At 60.4% G+C, this 13,221-nt stretch overlaps 1 protein-coding gene across 31 annotated transcripts in view; it reads left to right on the forward strand.

Moving 5' to 3' along the window:
- MACF1 (microtubule actin crosslinking factor 1) overlaps positions 1–13,221 on the forward strand; it is a 140,387-nt gene that overhangs the window by 22,582 nt on the left and 104,584 nt on the right. For 23 of the 31 annotated variants that reach the window (XM_075173302.1, XM_075173318.1, XM_075173308.1 and 20 more), the window contains exons 2-5: positions 7,931–7,992; positions 9,207–9,296; positions 10,216–10,320; positions 11,940–12,017. In XM_075173302.1, coding sequence (XP_075029403.1) covers positions 7,931–7,992; positions 9,207–9,296; positions 10,216–10,320; positions 11,940–12,017 — 335 coding nt within the window. Of the gene's footprint in view, positions 1–5,488; positions 6,077–7,930; positions 7,993–9,206; positions 9,297–10,215; positions 10,321–11,939; positions 12,018–13,221 lie in introns of those variants that run through there. The other 8 variants (XM_075173317.1, XM_075173335.1, XM_075173332.1 and 5 more) reach the window with 3 other exon arrangements.

Raw genomic sequence — 13,221 nt, forward strand, 5'->3', positions numbered from 1 at the left:
CAGAACAGACCGCTCTTGTCTGAGCCCTTCTGGGAAGGTAAAGGCAAAAAATGAGCTTTTCATTCTGTACAATTTTCTATCTAAGTGCAAGTTTCTTCCTCCAGGAGCTGGCGTAGACAGACAATGGGCGTAGGAAGCAAAGCAGGCTTTGTAAGGAGCCTCTCTGCCCGGTTTGCTTGTGGTTGTGATGGCAAACGGGCCGGGGGATGTAACTGTTGTGCCGCGGCAGGACTTGCCGCGCTCGCTTACCCTGTGCCATTTCTGTACCTCCGCTGCCGGAAACAGTTCAGAAAAGAAATGAAACTCCCAGAGTAACATCGAGTACGGTGCTAACCGTTAATAAATGGGTTTGGGCTGCAAAGTCTCACCGTGCACGGTGCGATGCTGGTGGCGAGTGCGGCACCGGGCTGCAGGGAGGGCCGGGAGGTGGATGAACTATTGCCTTTCGTGTTAGAGCATCTTTGTGGGTATTTCCCCATTGGGGGTGTCCTGGCAATTAATACATTTATCTCTGGGCATCCCGGGAGGGCAAGGGAAACGTGCTGGGGGTACCCAGAAGCCCAATTTTGGTCGCCTTTGCTTTTGCCCCTCTTGCTGGGCAGAGGGTTTCCTGCCAGCAGACTGGCGCTGGGTCCAGCCCGGGGTACCGAGCCCCGGCAGGCAGCTGCCTGCTGCCACTCGAATGGTACCGAAGTGCTGCCCGCATCTCCCAGCCGCTCCCCCCTCGATCCTGGCTGCCCTCGGTGTGTTGGCATCGCCGGGCAGTCTGCGGGCAGGGGGTGCCGAGCTGGGCTGCCGGCTGTCACCCGCTGCGGGGGACAAGATTTTGTCCCGCTCCCGAGCCCCCCATGAAGAGCGGGGTGTTGCGGTGCTGCCGGCGCGGCAGCTGCTCCCGCCGATCCCCCCTCGCCGCGGCCGCCGCAGCCGCAGCCAACCTTCCAGTGGGGCTGGGAATGGAAACAGAGGAGATGACGTCTCTCCCCCCAGCGCGGGGGGGGATGAAGTTTGGCTGCGTGAACGCTGAGGAAAGATGTTTGAGCCGGCCTGACGCTCGCTTTCTCCCTCCACCCGCCCCCCCCCCCGAGCTCCCAAATCTCCCTGGCCCCGTCCCGGCGACGCTGGCTGTCCCTGAGCCCTGCCAGCTCCGGGGGCACAGCCAGCTGGAGGCAGAGGCGCAGGCAGGAAGTTTCGGAAGTTTCTGCAGGCAGCGGCTCGGCCCCCCCCCGTCCCCTCGCCCTCCTGGCAATGCTGGGCTCCGGCAGCGGCAGCTTTGGGAAAAGAACTTTGGAGCCAGGCTTGGAATAACGGGCCGGGAGTAGGGGACGATGCCTCTTTCAGAGAGCTCCTATCTGCCGCCCGCCGCCTTTGTCCTCAGCCACGTCCTGGGCATCGCCGGCGTCCTGTACTGGAGGAGCCGGAGCAGAGAAGGTAGGGGCGGCCCCCGCGGGGGGAGAGGCTCTAAGATGGCCGGCGTGCCGCCGGCAAGGGTCACGGCTTGTTTTCCCTCCCCGAGAGCCGTGGCAGCGGCGTGGGCAGGGACGGACGTGGCCAGTGGGGAGGAGGACGCGGTGCCGGGGATCCTCCCGGCACGACCGCACTGGTCCCCATGCTGGGGGGGGGTGGGGAGGCAAAGGTTTCGGTGCCTAAATTTGGTCTCACCCCCCGTTCCCGGCGCACGTGGCGGGTGGGAGCGGCTGGGATGGGGGTGTCTTGCTGGGGACGAGGCTGCTTTTTGTCTCGGCACAAGTCTGCGACACGTGGCTGGTGTTCTGCCTGCCGGCTCCTGCCCCGGCGCAGGCGGGCGTCCCTCCCACTCCTCGCCATGACAGCAGCGTCTCGGTTAGCCACCGACACCGGCAGCGGCAAGACGTGGCCCTGGGAGCTCCTCCTGGCGCTGGCATGGGCTCGCTGAGCAGCTGAGGCTGACCCTGCCTCAGTTTCCCAAAATAGGGCTTGCACATGACCACCGCCCGAGGAGGGTGAGGATTCGTTGCAGGGACGTGCGATAGCTCCGGGCCCCGGACAAGGACTCAGTAGCTCCTTCTCTGTCCCGACCTCTTCCTCTTGGGATTTGTTTGTTTTGATTCTTTCCTCTGTTTTTCCAGCAGGGCTTGTTCTCTCCTGTGTCTCCACATGGGGTCTTTTCTCCACGTCTGTGACCGATTCCCCCTTTTCTTTCACTTTTTCCATGCAAAGGAGCAGGACCGCGGAGCCTAGGCAGCAGGCAGGGACTTATCCCCAAATATTGCTTGTGGGATACACTTCTTCCTTCCTCCCTCCCCCAAAACTACCGGGAGAGAGATATTGAGACCAAGTTGCACAAACACGCAGAAATATGCCCTGTTACCCACTAAACCCAGCCTTGCTGCAATTCCTCCTGTTGACCCGCCGTCCCCTGTCCACTTAATTAATCTTGGGGTCCGGACAGTGTTGTGCTCGGCTCCATCCAGGGACCTCCTGGCCGCTTCCCAGCACGACTGTCTCCTCCCAGCTCCTCACCCCTGTACCGCGCCGACCCGCTGCTTCGCCCGACAGAAATCTGTCCCTTTTGGAAAAAATCCTGGTGCAAGTCTTGCAAGTATGTTCAATATCTGTTTTCCTTCATCGCTCCTTCCCAGTAAAGGTCAGGTAATGCCCACCCCACGGGCGCAGCATCCTGGAAGACGAGGGTCGTCTTGCAGCAGGTTTCGTTGTACAAGTAACCCCTGCGATGCTCGCCCAGCTCTGCCGAGTATCCGCCTGGGTCTCCTTTGCATCACCACTTCTCAGGTGTCTCCCTCCTTAAATATCCAGGTGCTGGATCGTTTTCCACTGCAGGTATCTCTTGTGCATTCTTCCAGGCTGAATCAAGCACCGTTTCCTCTCCGTGTTTCGAAAGGCTCTGTAAATCCTGCCCGGTCGGCTCTGCTGTCATGATGGATTATGTCAGCCCGTGAGTTGGCAGCCAGCACATTTTAAATACCTTGTGCTCCTCAGCCAGCCAGATTTTCTGCATATCCCCCCATCTTAAAAGTACCACGTTAAAAAAAAAAAAAAAGTGCATTCCCATTCTTTGCTTGCCTTGAAGGAGTTCAAAGTGAAAGCGATGGCTTTCAACGCTTTCAAAATTTGTTTCTAGACCTTTATACATAACAAAACCCTCGTCACCCCAAGGTTGGCTCTCGCTGTTTAATGCACAGAGCCGCTTTCACGCTGAGCGTGGGCTCAGAGATGTCCTCTGCGAGCTCACCCAGCGCCGTGCCCCATCTGATGTCTCCCGTGTTCCGTCGGCTTTAGCAGGAATTAATGAAGAGGAGCAGAAAGCTCGGGCGCTGCTTCCAGGCTTTATTCCAGCAGGAGAGGCTGAAGGAGCCAGTGGGGGACACTGAAACCCCGGGCTCCCTCCCAGGGGAGCACTGGAGAGCCCGGGCCCAGCCCCGGGGTGCCGGCGGGACGGAGGGTGCCTGGCCAGGCACCCTCCGTCCCGCCGGCACCCCGGGGCTGGGCCCGGGCTCTTGCAGCAGCAGCAGCAGCCCGAGGCAGGAGGAGGTGAATAGTGATGGAGTCTGACAGCGAGCGATGCCAGAGATGATGGAAGAGAGATCCTGGGAGGAGCGGCAGCTCCCGGCCGGGCGTGTTGGGAGCTGCTGGGACCAGGCAGGCTGCCAGGACGGAGGCTGCCGCGGGCAAACAGGGAGGAGGGGGGGAAATGTCTGTGCAGGGTGTTGGGGTGGTGGTGGGAGGGTCTCCGGCACCCGGCGTCTGTGGGAGCCCTCCCCGTGACGATGGCAAGTGCCTGGGGGCCCTGGGGTCTGGTGGGACGGTGAGTGGGAGTTTTTCTTGCCACGCTCAGCTGGGAAGGGGCAGGATGGTTTTCCCTGTTCCCCCTCGCTAGCTGGATTCGCTTGGGGGACTGGCAGCAGTGGGAAAACCCCAAAACCCACCTCCCCCTCGGGCGGTCGCCTCCGCTCCTTGGTCCTTGCTGCTTCTGGCCCCTCTGTGGAGGATTCACACTGCTGTGGGGGAGAGCAGACAGTGACCCGGTGCCTTTGGGATCCCCGTTTCTGGGGATGCGGTGGGCTGCGCTCTGATGTGCGATGGGGGGAGAGGAGGCGGGGAGGGAGTGAAACAGCATGCGTGGTCCTGCAGAGGTTTGGGCTTGAGATGCAGGCAGCTGAACCCTGCTCCTTGCTTGCTCCAGGGAGCAACTGGGACGGGTCTCGGAGCACTCCCGGGCTGTCCCGCAGTGGTCCCTGCGCCCTGGGGCTGGGGGGCAGCGATGGGGACAGGGACAGCGGGGCTGCGGCTCAGCTGGGCTCAGGCTGGGTTGTTGCCTGGCTTGTCCAGGTTTTTGCCTCTGTGCGAGTCTCACCTGTCTTGGGAAAGGAACATGAAAGCACTTCGCAGCTGGAAGCATCCATGCGGCTCCGATAGCATCGGCGGTGCTGGAAACCATCGGATGAATGTGTGGCACTCGGGCGTGTTCAGTTAAGGACTGTGGTTTTCACTGGTGCTGCTGGCAGCAGGGTCTCCGTTTGCCGGCGACGCTCCCTGCGTCACTGCCACCAGCCTTTGCTTCGTGCCCTGTGTGCGAGGGGACCCGAGGCTCCGCAGCCGGTCTCTCTCGCCCGCCGCTGGCTTGTCTTCGGAGCGGTGCAGGTTTTCCCTAGCCGCTGTAACCTTCCCTCTGGCCGTGCCCTGGTGCCTGCTGCCCGGGCCATCGCCTCTGCTCGCTGTCCCTGGCTGGTGACAGGGTGGTTCTCGGTGGCTGGGGCCAGCGAACTCCTGCTAGACAGGGGAGAGGACAAGCATGGGGGGGTTGCAACAAGTTGCTTATCAGGGTGACTCTGGAAAAGATTAGCCAGGGAGAGATAAGCTTGCAAGGCTTTAATATTGTTAGTAAGCAGTAACTGTGCATTATTATTAGCTCAGACGATAGCGGGGGTGCAGGGTGGGGAGGTGTAATCTGGTCAGAGCCCAGGAACCACCCAAAGGTGGTGACACGGGGCAAAAAAAAAGGAAGAAAGAACCCCATTTCTGCAGGAGATGGGAAAGGGGAGCGTGCCCAGGAGCCGCTGGCCCACGGGCACCCCCCGGATCCGGTGTCAGAGGTGCCTCGCTGCAGGCTTTCCGTGTGGGACTCGGTGACGCGCCCCCGTCCCCGCGTGCTCCCTGCGATGCTCGGGGACACGCTCCCGCCTTCCCCCAGCTCCTCTCGCCCTCCCGGCCGGGGCAGCGGGGCTCCTGCCGGCAGAAGGTCTGCAGAGGGATTATATTTAGAAGAAAAGGAAGAGAGGTGGTGATAAGGAGGCCCCCGTTATCTCCCCGCATGCCAAGCGGGGCTGCGGCCGGGTCCCGGCTCTGGCGTTTTGGACCCAGGAAATGATTTGGGAAGAAGTTGCGGGCAGGCAGGCGGGAGCAGGGAGAACAGCCCGGCATTGTCCCTCCTGTCCCTGGTGCAATTAACTGGAAAACAAGACGAGGAAAAACAAGCCAAGAGCCTGCCGGCGGGGCAGTGCCCAGCTCCGCAGGGCGAGCCTGTGTCCGCACCCCCAGCCCGCTGGCTTTCTGCTGCTGCTGCCGGGAGCTGCACCGCGCTCCGCACCACCTCTTGCTCGCTTGCAGGAGGGAGCAGCTCTCCCCTTCCTCGCTGGGAGCTTTCTGAGCAGCTTTGCTGGCCATCGGGACCGCGGGACAGTGAGGATTTTGCTGGCACGCCGGCAGCACCCTCAGCTGGGAGCACCCGGAGAAACGCGAAGAGCAGGGGAAGCGCGGGTGAAGCAGCCGTTGACGTCGCGGTGGGGTTTGCGGCGATGCCCCGGAGGAGGAACGGCCGGTGCCCGCGCCGGGGGCAGCGGGTGTAGGAAGTGATGCGGTGGGAGGAGTTGCGGCCGAGAAGTCACCCACCCGCACCCGCTGGGGCCAAGGTCAGCGAGTGGGTGGTGCCGCCAGAAGACCCTTCCCCAGGAGCCGGGAGGCAGCCGCCACTTTGCCGGGACCCAGCATTGCCCATCCCGGGCTTGGGCGATGGAGAGGCGGCATGTCTCCGGGGAGAAGAGGCTGAGCGCCTGCCTGGTGTGCCGGATGTGCTGCATCGGTTAGTACCCGCCGCCCTCTCCTTCCCGCCGTGCTGCCGGTGCTGTGCCGTGGCACGGCTCAAGCTTTATCCACCCTGAATTAATGCCAGGGTTGGGAAGGGACCCGGCACCGCGACTCTGGGGGGGTCGCATGAAGGAAAGGTCCCTAAAAACACGTGGGGGTGACGCAGCTTCCTATTGCTGGCGGCGGCCGGCGGTGCCAGGCGGCAGCTCCATGGCTCGGCCGCATCGTCCCGGGAAGCCTTGCCGAGGCCAGAGCCTGGCGGGCTGGGGAGCGAGGGCGGCCGTAGTTCAACCGGCGGGTAGTTTTCGGCACCCAGTTACGTGCCTTGGCCGGGGGACGGAGCGGGACGCGGGGGAGGTGACGTGCCGGCGGCGTGCCACGTGTTGTACTGCGGTGCTTTTGGATGGGGGAAGCCGTGGGGTGGATGAGGAGGAGGAGGGATGTTAGATGGTGCTTTCAAATCTGCGTGGATTGAGACGTGGGGAGATTTTCTCGAGGGTCCCTGGGGCCGTGGCTGCCCGGCCGGTGCAGGGACCCCCCAGTTACCCCCCACCCCGGGAAGGGGGATGTGGGGCCATCCGGACAGGACGCGCAGCGGGGCTGGGGAGCCCGAGCTGAGAGATGCTGGTTTTCTCCCTTTCTTGATTTTTGGCTTAAAACCAAAGCAAGGGGTGCTTCTGCCTGCTGGACCGTGATGTCAAAGGGATGTCTTGGGGTAGCGGGGCTCGTCCTTTCCCACTCTATCCCAGGGACCCCTGGGCTGGATGGGGCAGCGCTCGGGAGCTTGGGGTTGCGTGCCGTGGGTCGGTACCGAGGCCCTGTCTTTCCTCTGAGATGATGTTGTTAAAACCAGTTGATCCCATTTGGCACAGGGCTGGCTGCTGGGTTGCCCTGAGCCCTCCTCACTGCCCGGGCATGGGGAGGTGGGGGCTGAGAGGGACCCCCCTGCACCCCGCGGGACCTTCCAGCGGTGTGGCCCCATCTCATGCCCTCTCCTTTCGCCTTGTTTGCCCTTGTTTTTCACATGATATTATTTTTTGCACCAAGAACAGGCAGTGCAAAGCCTGCTGACAGCTCCCCCATCCCACATTGCTGCTTGGCATCACCACGAATCTCTCATCCCATCACTCCGGGGACTGGGACCCCCTGGGGACGGGACCCACGTTGTCACCCTGTCCCGCCGGCATTCGGAGCTCCCGGTGTCTGGCCAGAGCGCCCTCGGCTGAGCCGTGGGACAGAAATAAACATTAAATCCTGACAATCCAATGAACCAAAAATACAGCGACAGAGTAAGCTGCTAATTGCACGTACTGCTAGTGCCCGGCAGAGGCCTGTTACGGGACATCTGTGGGGTTTATATAATGCATTAAAGCCTTCCAGGGGCGGGCAAGGGAGGGGGACAGCCTCCTAAAATGGGGGGGCTCGGGCAAACCCCACCTCCCTCCCTGCACTGCCTCCAGGGGAGCACGAGGAGGCAGAGGGGTCCTGGCTGGGGGGACACATTTTGGGGGTTCAGTTGCCGCTGCCAGCTGCAGCTGTACCCATCCCAATCATCCACGCTGCTTTTATTCGAATAACACTGTTCTCCCCCAAAAAAGCAGTGTATTTTATTCTAGCTGGGTGGATGCTCCCACCTCCCTGCCCGAGCGAGACGTCGGAGCCGCACGAACGGCCCCGTCCCGCACTAACCCGTGAATAAGCAGCCTCTGTTCCCCTGCACGGGCGCAGGATCCGTCCGGCGGTCCTGGCACCGGCGGCAATTCCTCTGTCTCTTCCCCTCGTTTCAAAGTCATCTGAGTTTCTGCATGAGAAACACTGACCGAGAGCCGCCTTTGTCTTCTTTTGGCAGATGAACGGGACAGAGTCCAAAAGAAAACCTTCACTAAATGGGTCAATAAACACTTGATGAAGGTAAGAGTCACGTATTTTATTATAAAGCCAGTTAAATGACCGTCTGTCTGTCCGTTCTGGCTCAGGACTGGCAGGTAAATGCTTTTTTAAATTTTTTTTTTTTTTTTGTCTGGGAATTTTTGCATTGGATTTGAGTGTTCACAGGCATCTGTACTCAGAGCAGAGACGGTTGCAGTGGAAATGTGCCGGTGCCTTTGGAGGGCACTGTAACATCACCATGCAGCCCTTTTTATTACATTTGCCTCCTCAGCGCCCCGTCCTTGCTTTAACACGAGCCTTGTGCATCCTCCGGCGTGGGGCTGTGGGCAGCCGGGGCGACGGAGGGGATCCCGGCGTGGGGCTGCTCCCCCCTCCTGCCCCCCTGCCAGGGCAAAGGGGCTTTTTTTGTCTTTCGAGGGATGCTCCTGCGTGGAGAGGAGCCCCAAAGTATGTGAAGGGAGGTGCTTGCAGCCGTAGGTAGCTAAGCGGGATTAACATCGCTCTGCAAGGTGCCTCCTTCTTTTCTTGGTTAATGCCAGGTGTTTTTTAATTAATTCTCCATTTGGGAAAAAAAAAAAAAAAAAAAAAAGAAGTCGTTTGGGCATTAGGTGTCGCAGCCGTATTTTCCTGCTAGCTTTGCAAACCTCTGCGTCAAGCTTTTGGCTTTCTAAATCTTACAAAGGAGGGGAAAAAAGAAAAATCTTGAGGCCACCTGTTTGAGGCTGCTGTGGGAAAACATCTGGGGTTTCCCAGCCGAGTAAAACCCCAGGCAAGGTCTGGGTGCCTGGGGGAAGAGCAGGTACAGAGGCTCATGCGGTCAGCCTGCTCTCGCAGCCGCGCTGCCCCACGGAAACCTCCGCTGCTCTCAGGTGGGAGCTGGGTGCCGTGTTTTGGGAGACGCTGTAAGGTGGCGTAAGCAATTAAACCACCGCTTCAGGACTGAGCTACCCTTTCTGCAGAGGTCTGAGTGCAATATTATGGGATTGCCTGGAGTACGGATGGTTTAACGGTTTGATTTCATGCGTAAAATTGGCAGCAGCTTTTGCCAGGTCATTTGGGAAACGGGAGGCCGCTTTCCTTAGCGATAATTCTGGAATAATCATTTTAAATGCACGCGGCTTGGAGGGAGACCTCTGCTTGCAGACGCCGCTGCCTTCCTCCCGCGCTCTTGCAAACAGCGGGAGAGCGCAGGAGGCGCACGGATCTGATGGCTTTTCCTCCCCGGCTCTCCGCAGGTGCGCAAGCACATCAACGACCTCTACGAAGACTTACGAGATGGCCACAACCTCATCTCCCTCCTGGAGGTGCTGTCGGGAGTGAAGCTGGTAAGTCCCCACGGCTGGGCAGCGACGCTGCTGCTCCCCCCCAGCCCCCCTCCGTCCTCCCCCCTGCTCCCCTCCGCTCCCAGCCATCAGTTGTCATTCCTTATGCCATAGTTTTGTTTTCAAATGTCTGTCGTTGTTTCTTTTATTATTATTGTTTTTTTTTTTTTTTATTATTATTATTATTTTATTTGTTTTCACTCAAACCCGCGTTCCGCAGGCTGCTTTCTTGGCCACCACCAAAGCACGTCATTAAAGCCGCTGCCTTAGGGTGCCCTGGGTAGAGCCCTCTTTTTGTGAAGGCTTCCACACCTTCATCTTTTAGATTTGGCTCCATATTTAAAATAACGGACAATAGTGGCTTTGACTAAAACTGTTTCTGTGACAGCGTGCCCAGCAGCTTAGCTCAGGTTTGACACTCCTGCCCCGTGCTCGGCTCCTGCACGAGCTGGATTTGTAGCAGGCGGTGGCGTGCAAACCTCTTCCTGCGTCTTGAGCATCGTAGAGTCCCCCTCCTTCCTCCTCCTCCTCCTCAGACTGACACATTTACTCATCTCTGGGAAGATCCCGATTGCTGCAACAGGGTAGCACAGCAGGAATTATTTTAGTTTTCCCCTAAAATAGGATCTGGGCAAAGATCTCCTAACTCCCTCCATTACTCTCCCAAGGTGCCAACTCAGTTTTTGTGGGGGCTGAAAAATTGGATGGAGCTATTTGTGCTCCAGACAGCTTCCTTCTCTTTGCTACGGCTTTCAAAGCCGGGGGGAGGTTTCCGTGCTTGAGCCCGGGATGTGCCGGAGATCCAGCCGCCTTCTTCCCACTCTTTTGTTTTTCCTTTGACCTGGGTGTTGCATTTTGGTTTCCATTCTGTCTCCCTGTTGTGTCACCCTCCCATCGCCGCTGTCCCTCCCGTCCTCATTAGCAAATAGAGCCGCCAGCTCAGAGGAGCCTTCGCCTGGTGAGAGCGCCGGCCTGGTGCCGTGCAAGCAGCGAAGAGCGTGAGGAGGAAGATGATGATGATGAAGAAGTAGGTTGAGTCAGCCCCGGCCGCAGCATAATCGTGGCAGACACTGGAGTGCCGTCAGATAGTCCAGCGCAGCCCAGCGTCGCTGGGGGCTCCGACCTTCCCCTCTTTTCAGTTTTAGACGGGGTTTTTGATAAAACCCACCCAACTCGCCCCGGGTGGTCGCCCCGAGCGAGGGTCTGCAGAGGGGAAGCTGTAAGAGCGGAGAGGCAGCCGATGCCGCGGTCCCCGTTACCGGGCTGTGTTCCCGTTGACTGGATTATCTGTGCGTGCACTGCAGTGTCAGCCTGCAGTCAGGGCACGCCACCCACCTGGTGTCACAGCATGTGTCCCCCCCACGGGCCGGGAGGGGACAGGGACGGGTCCTGCACGCTGCTCCCGGCCGGGCCCCCGCCTGCTCGGCCCTCGGGGGGCCGCTGCGACGGCTGCTCACCTCGCACTGCATGGAGAGGCTCCGGGCACAGGCACCTTCTCGGGGGGCTGGTGCCACCGTGGGGTCCGGGGCACGACCGGGAACCTCGTGCATGTGAGTAGAGGTGGGAGTGAGCACAGCCTGGCCCCAGCCGAGGGTTACCCCGAAGGGGCCGGACCCCAAAACCTTGCTCAGGTGTAGGAGAAGGTGTGTTTTCCAGCCCGCTTGCTCTGGGTGACGATTCCCTTGTGCATGGTGTCACCTCCCTCCTGGAGCAGCGCAGGAGGAGCTGGGGCTGTAGCACCTTCCTGGAGATGTTCCCCTTTCAGGGACAGCTCTTCCCCTTCAGGCTGGGGAAGGAAGGTGACTCAGAGGACTTGGGATGTCCTAGCAGTTCAGAGAATCCTGGTGACGCCTCATGTTGAGGCTGGGATCAGGATTTGGGTGTCGATCCTCCCCCTCCTGCTGATTCAGAGCAGGACCAGCATCCCATACCCTTCCCCTGGCCATGGCTCAGCTGCCGGCTACTTCGGAAAATCCCCCGCCCGCAGCAGCGGCGATGAGCGCAGCCCAGGGCATCTCATTTCTCCCCTCCCCAAGGATTCAGAGATGGTACCTGGAGCAACAGCCCCTGCCCACGTGCCGGAGGAGCCGAGGGGCTGATGCTGAGGTTGGGGTTTCTCTGTCATCAGTGGGGACCCGCGGCCGGTCCCTGCCTGGGTCCTTACGTCCTGCTGCGGAGCAGACCTGCTCTGCTTCCACCTGGACAGGTCGGACTCTACCCGCTTTGCTGAGCCCTCTTCCCAGCTTGTCTGGCTGATGGGTGAGATCCTGCCCTGGGATCTAGAGGCTGAGCCAGTCCTGCCTGCCGCCGGCAGCCGTGCAGTGCCCGGCTCAGCCTGGATGCAGACCCTTGGGGTCTCGTGGCACTCAGAGGAGGTTGAGATCTCAGGGTCTTCCCACCTCCGTGCCCCACCGTGGGCTTTTTGCCCTCTTTCAGCAGGATCGTGCGTAGTAATGACTTTATTTACCTCCAGAGCAAGAAGATAGAGCAGGGAGTGTGGAGTGCACGGGGGGTCACATCAGCACGCTGGGCGTGGGGGGCTGCCGCGGGCGGCTCCCAGGGGCATGCGGGGGGCGGCTGTGCATGCGGGGTGCTGCCGGCCCGGCCCCGCGAGCCTGACCTGAAGCTGCTGCCTCTCTCTTGCAGCCACGTGAGAAGGGGCGCATGCGTTTCCACCGGCTGCAGAATGTGCAGATCGCCCTGGATTTCCTGAAGCAGCGACAGGTAAGGGCTGATTTAGGCTCATCCAGAAGCAGAGCTGGGTGATTTGTGGTTCTTTCTCCTGGTCGGGGCTCAGGAAGGGTGTCAAGAAGCAGCGTCAACCTCTGCCAGGGTGTGCCCGTCCCCGCGGTGCCGGTGCTGGTTGAGGGTGGCTGTCAGGGGACTTTACCCCATAGGCGTTGTGTGCTCTCAGAACCGCCCACACGGCACAAAAACTGGTATCAAAATGAAGGATCAGACTCCAGTTCTGGGAAAGGGTTTGCAAATGTCACAGACAGTCCCTTCTCCGCCCTGAAAGCCTCACCCGGGGCTCCCCGGCAGATCCCGGTGGTGGGGATGGGCGGCTGCGGCATGTCTGTGTCTTCCCACCAGTTTCGGGGGAGATGGGGCAGCTGGCTCCTGCTCAGCCCCACGCAGCCGCAGCCTCGGTGCTGGCACAGCTGGGCGCCTCTGCGTGCGGTGTCACCCCTCCGGACGGCAGCACGGACGAATCCCCTGGGCAGCATCGCCCTTCGGCTTTCGGGGGGCAGGCTCCCTCCGCCGAGCTTTGGGAGGTGCTGGCCCCGCGGTGCCTGTGCAGCTGGCGGAGACCAGGCATCCTCTGCACCCCCGGGCAGATCCCGCCCGGAGCAGTGGGATGCATCCCGAGACTTGTTGGCTCTGCAGGTGAAACCCCCGCAGCCCCGGGGCCGGGTGTCCTGTTCCGCCTGTTGGGTCAGGTCTCCCCGCCGTGATGCCCCTCAGATACGCCAAGACAATGATAAATTGTACCGGTTCATGCTGAAGCAGATATTTTTCTCTCTCTGCTGGCCTGAGGGCACTGAATAAATTTGAGCACGTGCCCCACTCCAGGGAGGGTGAGCCGCTTCCAGCCCGTCCCCTCCTCCTCCCCAGCCCCTTGATGGAGACATTTTGCCGGGGGCTCTTGGGAGCTTGTTCCTCGACTTGGATGAAACAGCTTTTTCCTGTGAAGCGTGATGGCCTGGTGACAGCGGCCTTGCTGGGACATCTTATCTCCTGCTAGAGATTGTGGGTCCATTTGAGGGTTGGGGAGCGGGGACAGCCCCGTGGGGACCCCAAAGCACGTGGCAGCTCCCGGGAAGGCGGCTGCGAGGAGTGCAGGAGCCGGGCAGCACCGCTCCGGTTTGCATCTGCTGGAAGCACCAAGGCTGGTTCTCCCGGTGCTGCAGGCATCTCCGTGGGGTTC

The sequence above is a fragment of the Calonectris borealis genome, chromosome 25 (assembly GCF_964195595.1).
Source record: "Calonectris borealis chromosome 25, bCalBor7.hap1.2, whole genome shotgun sequence".
NCBI classification, from domain to species: domain Eukaryota; kingdom Metazoa; phylum Chordata; class Aves; order Procellariiformes; family Procellariidae; genus Calonectris; species Calonectris borealis.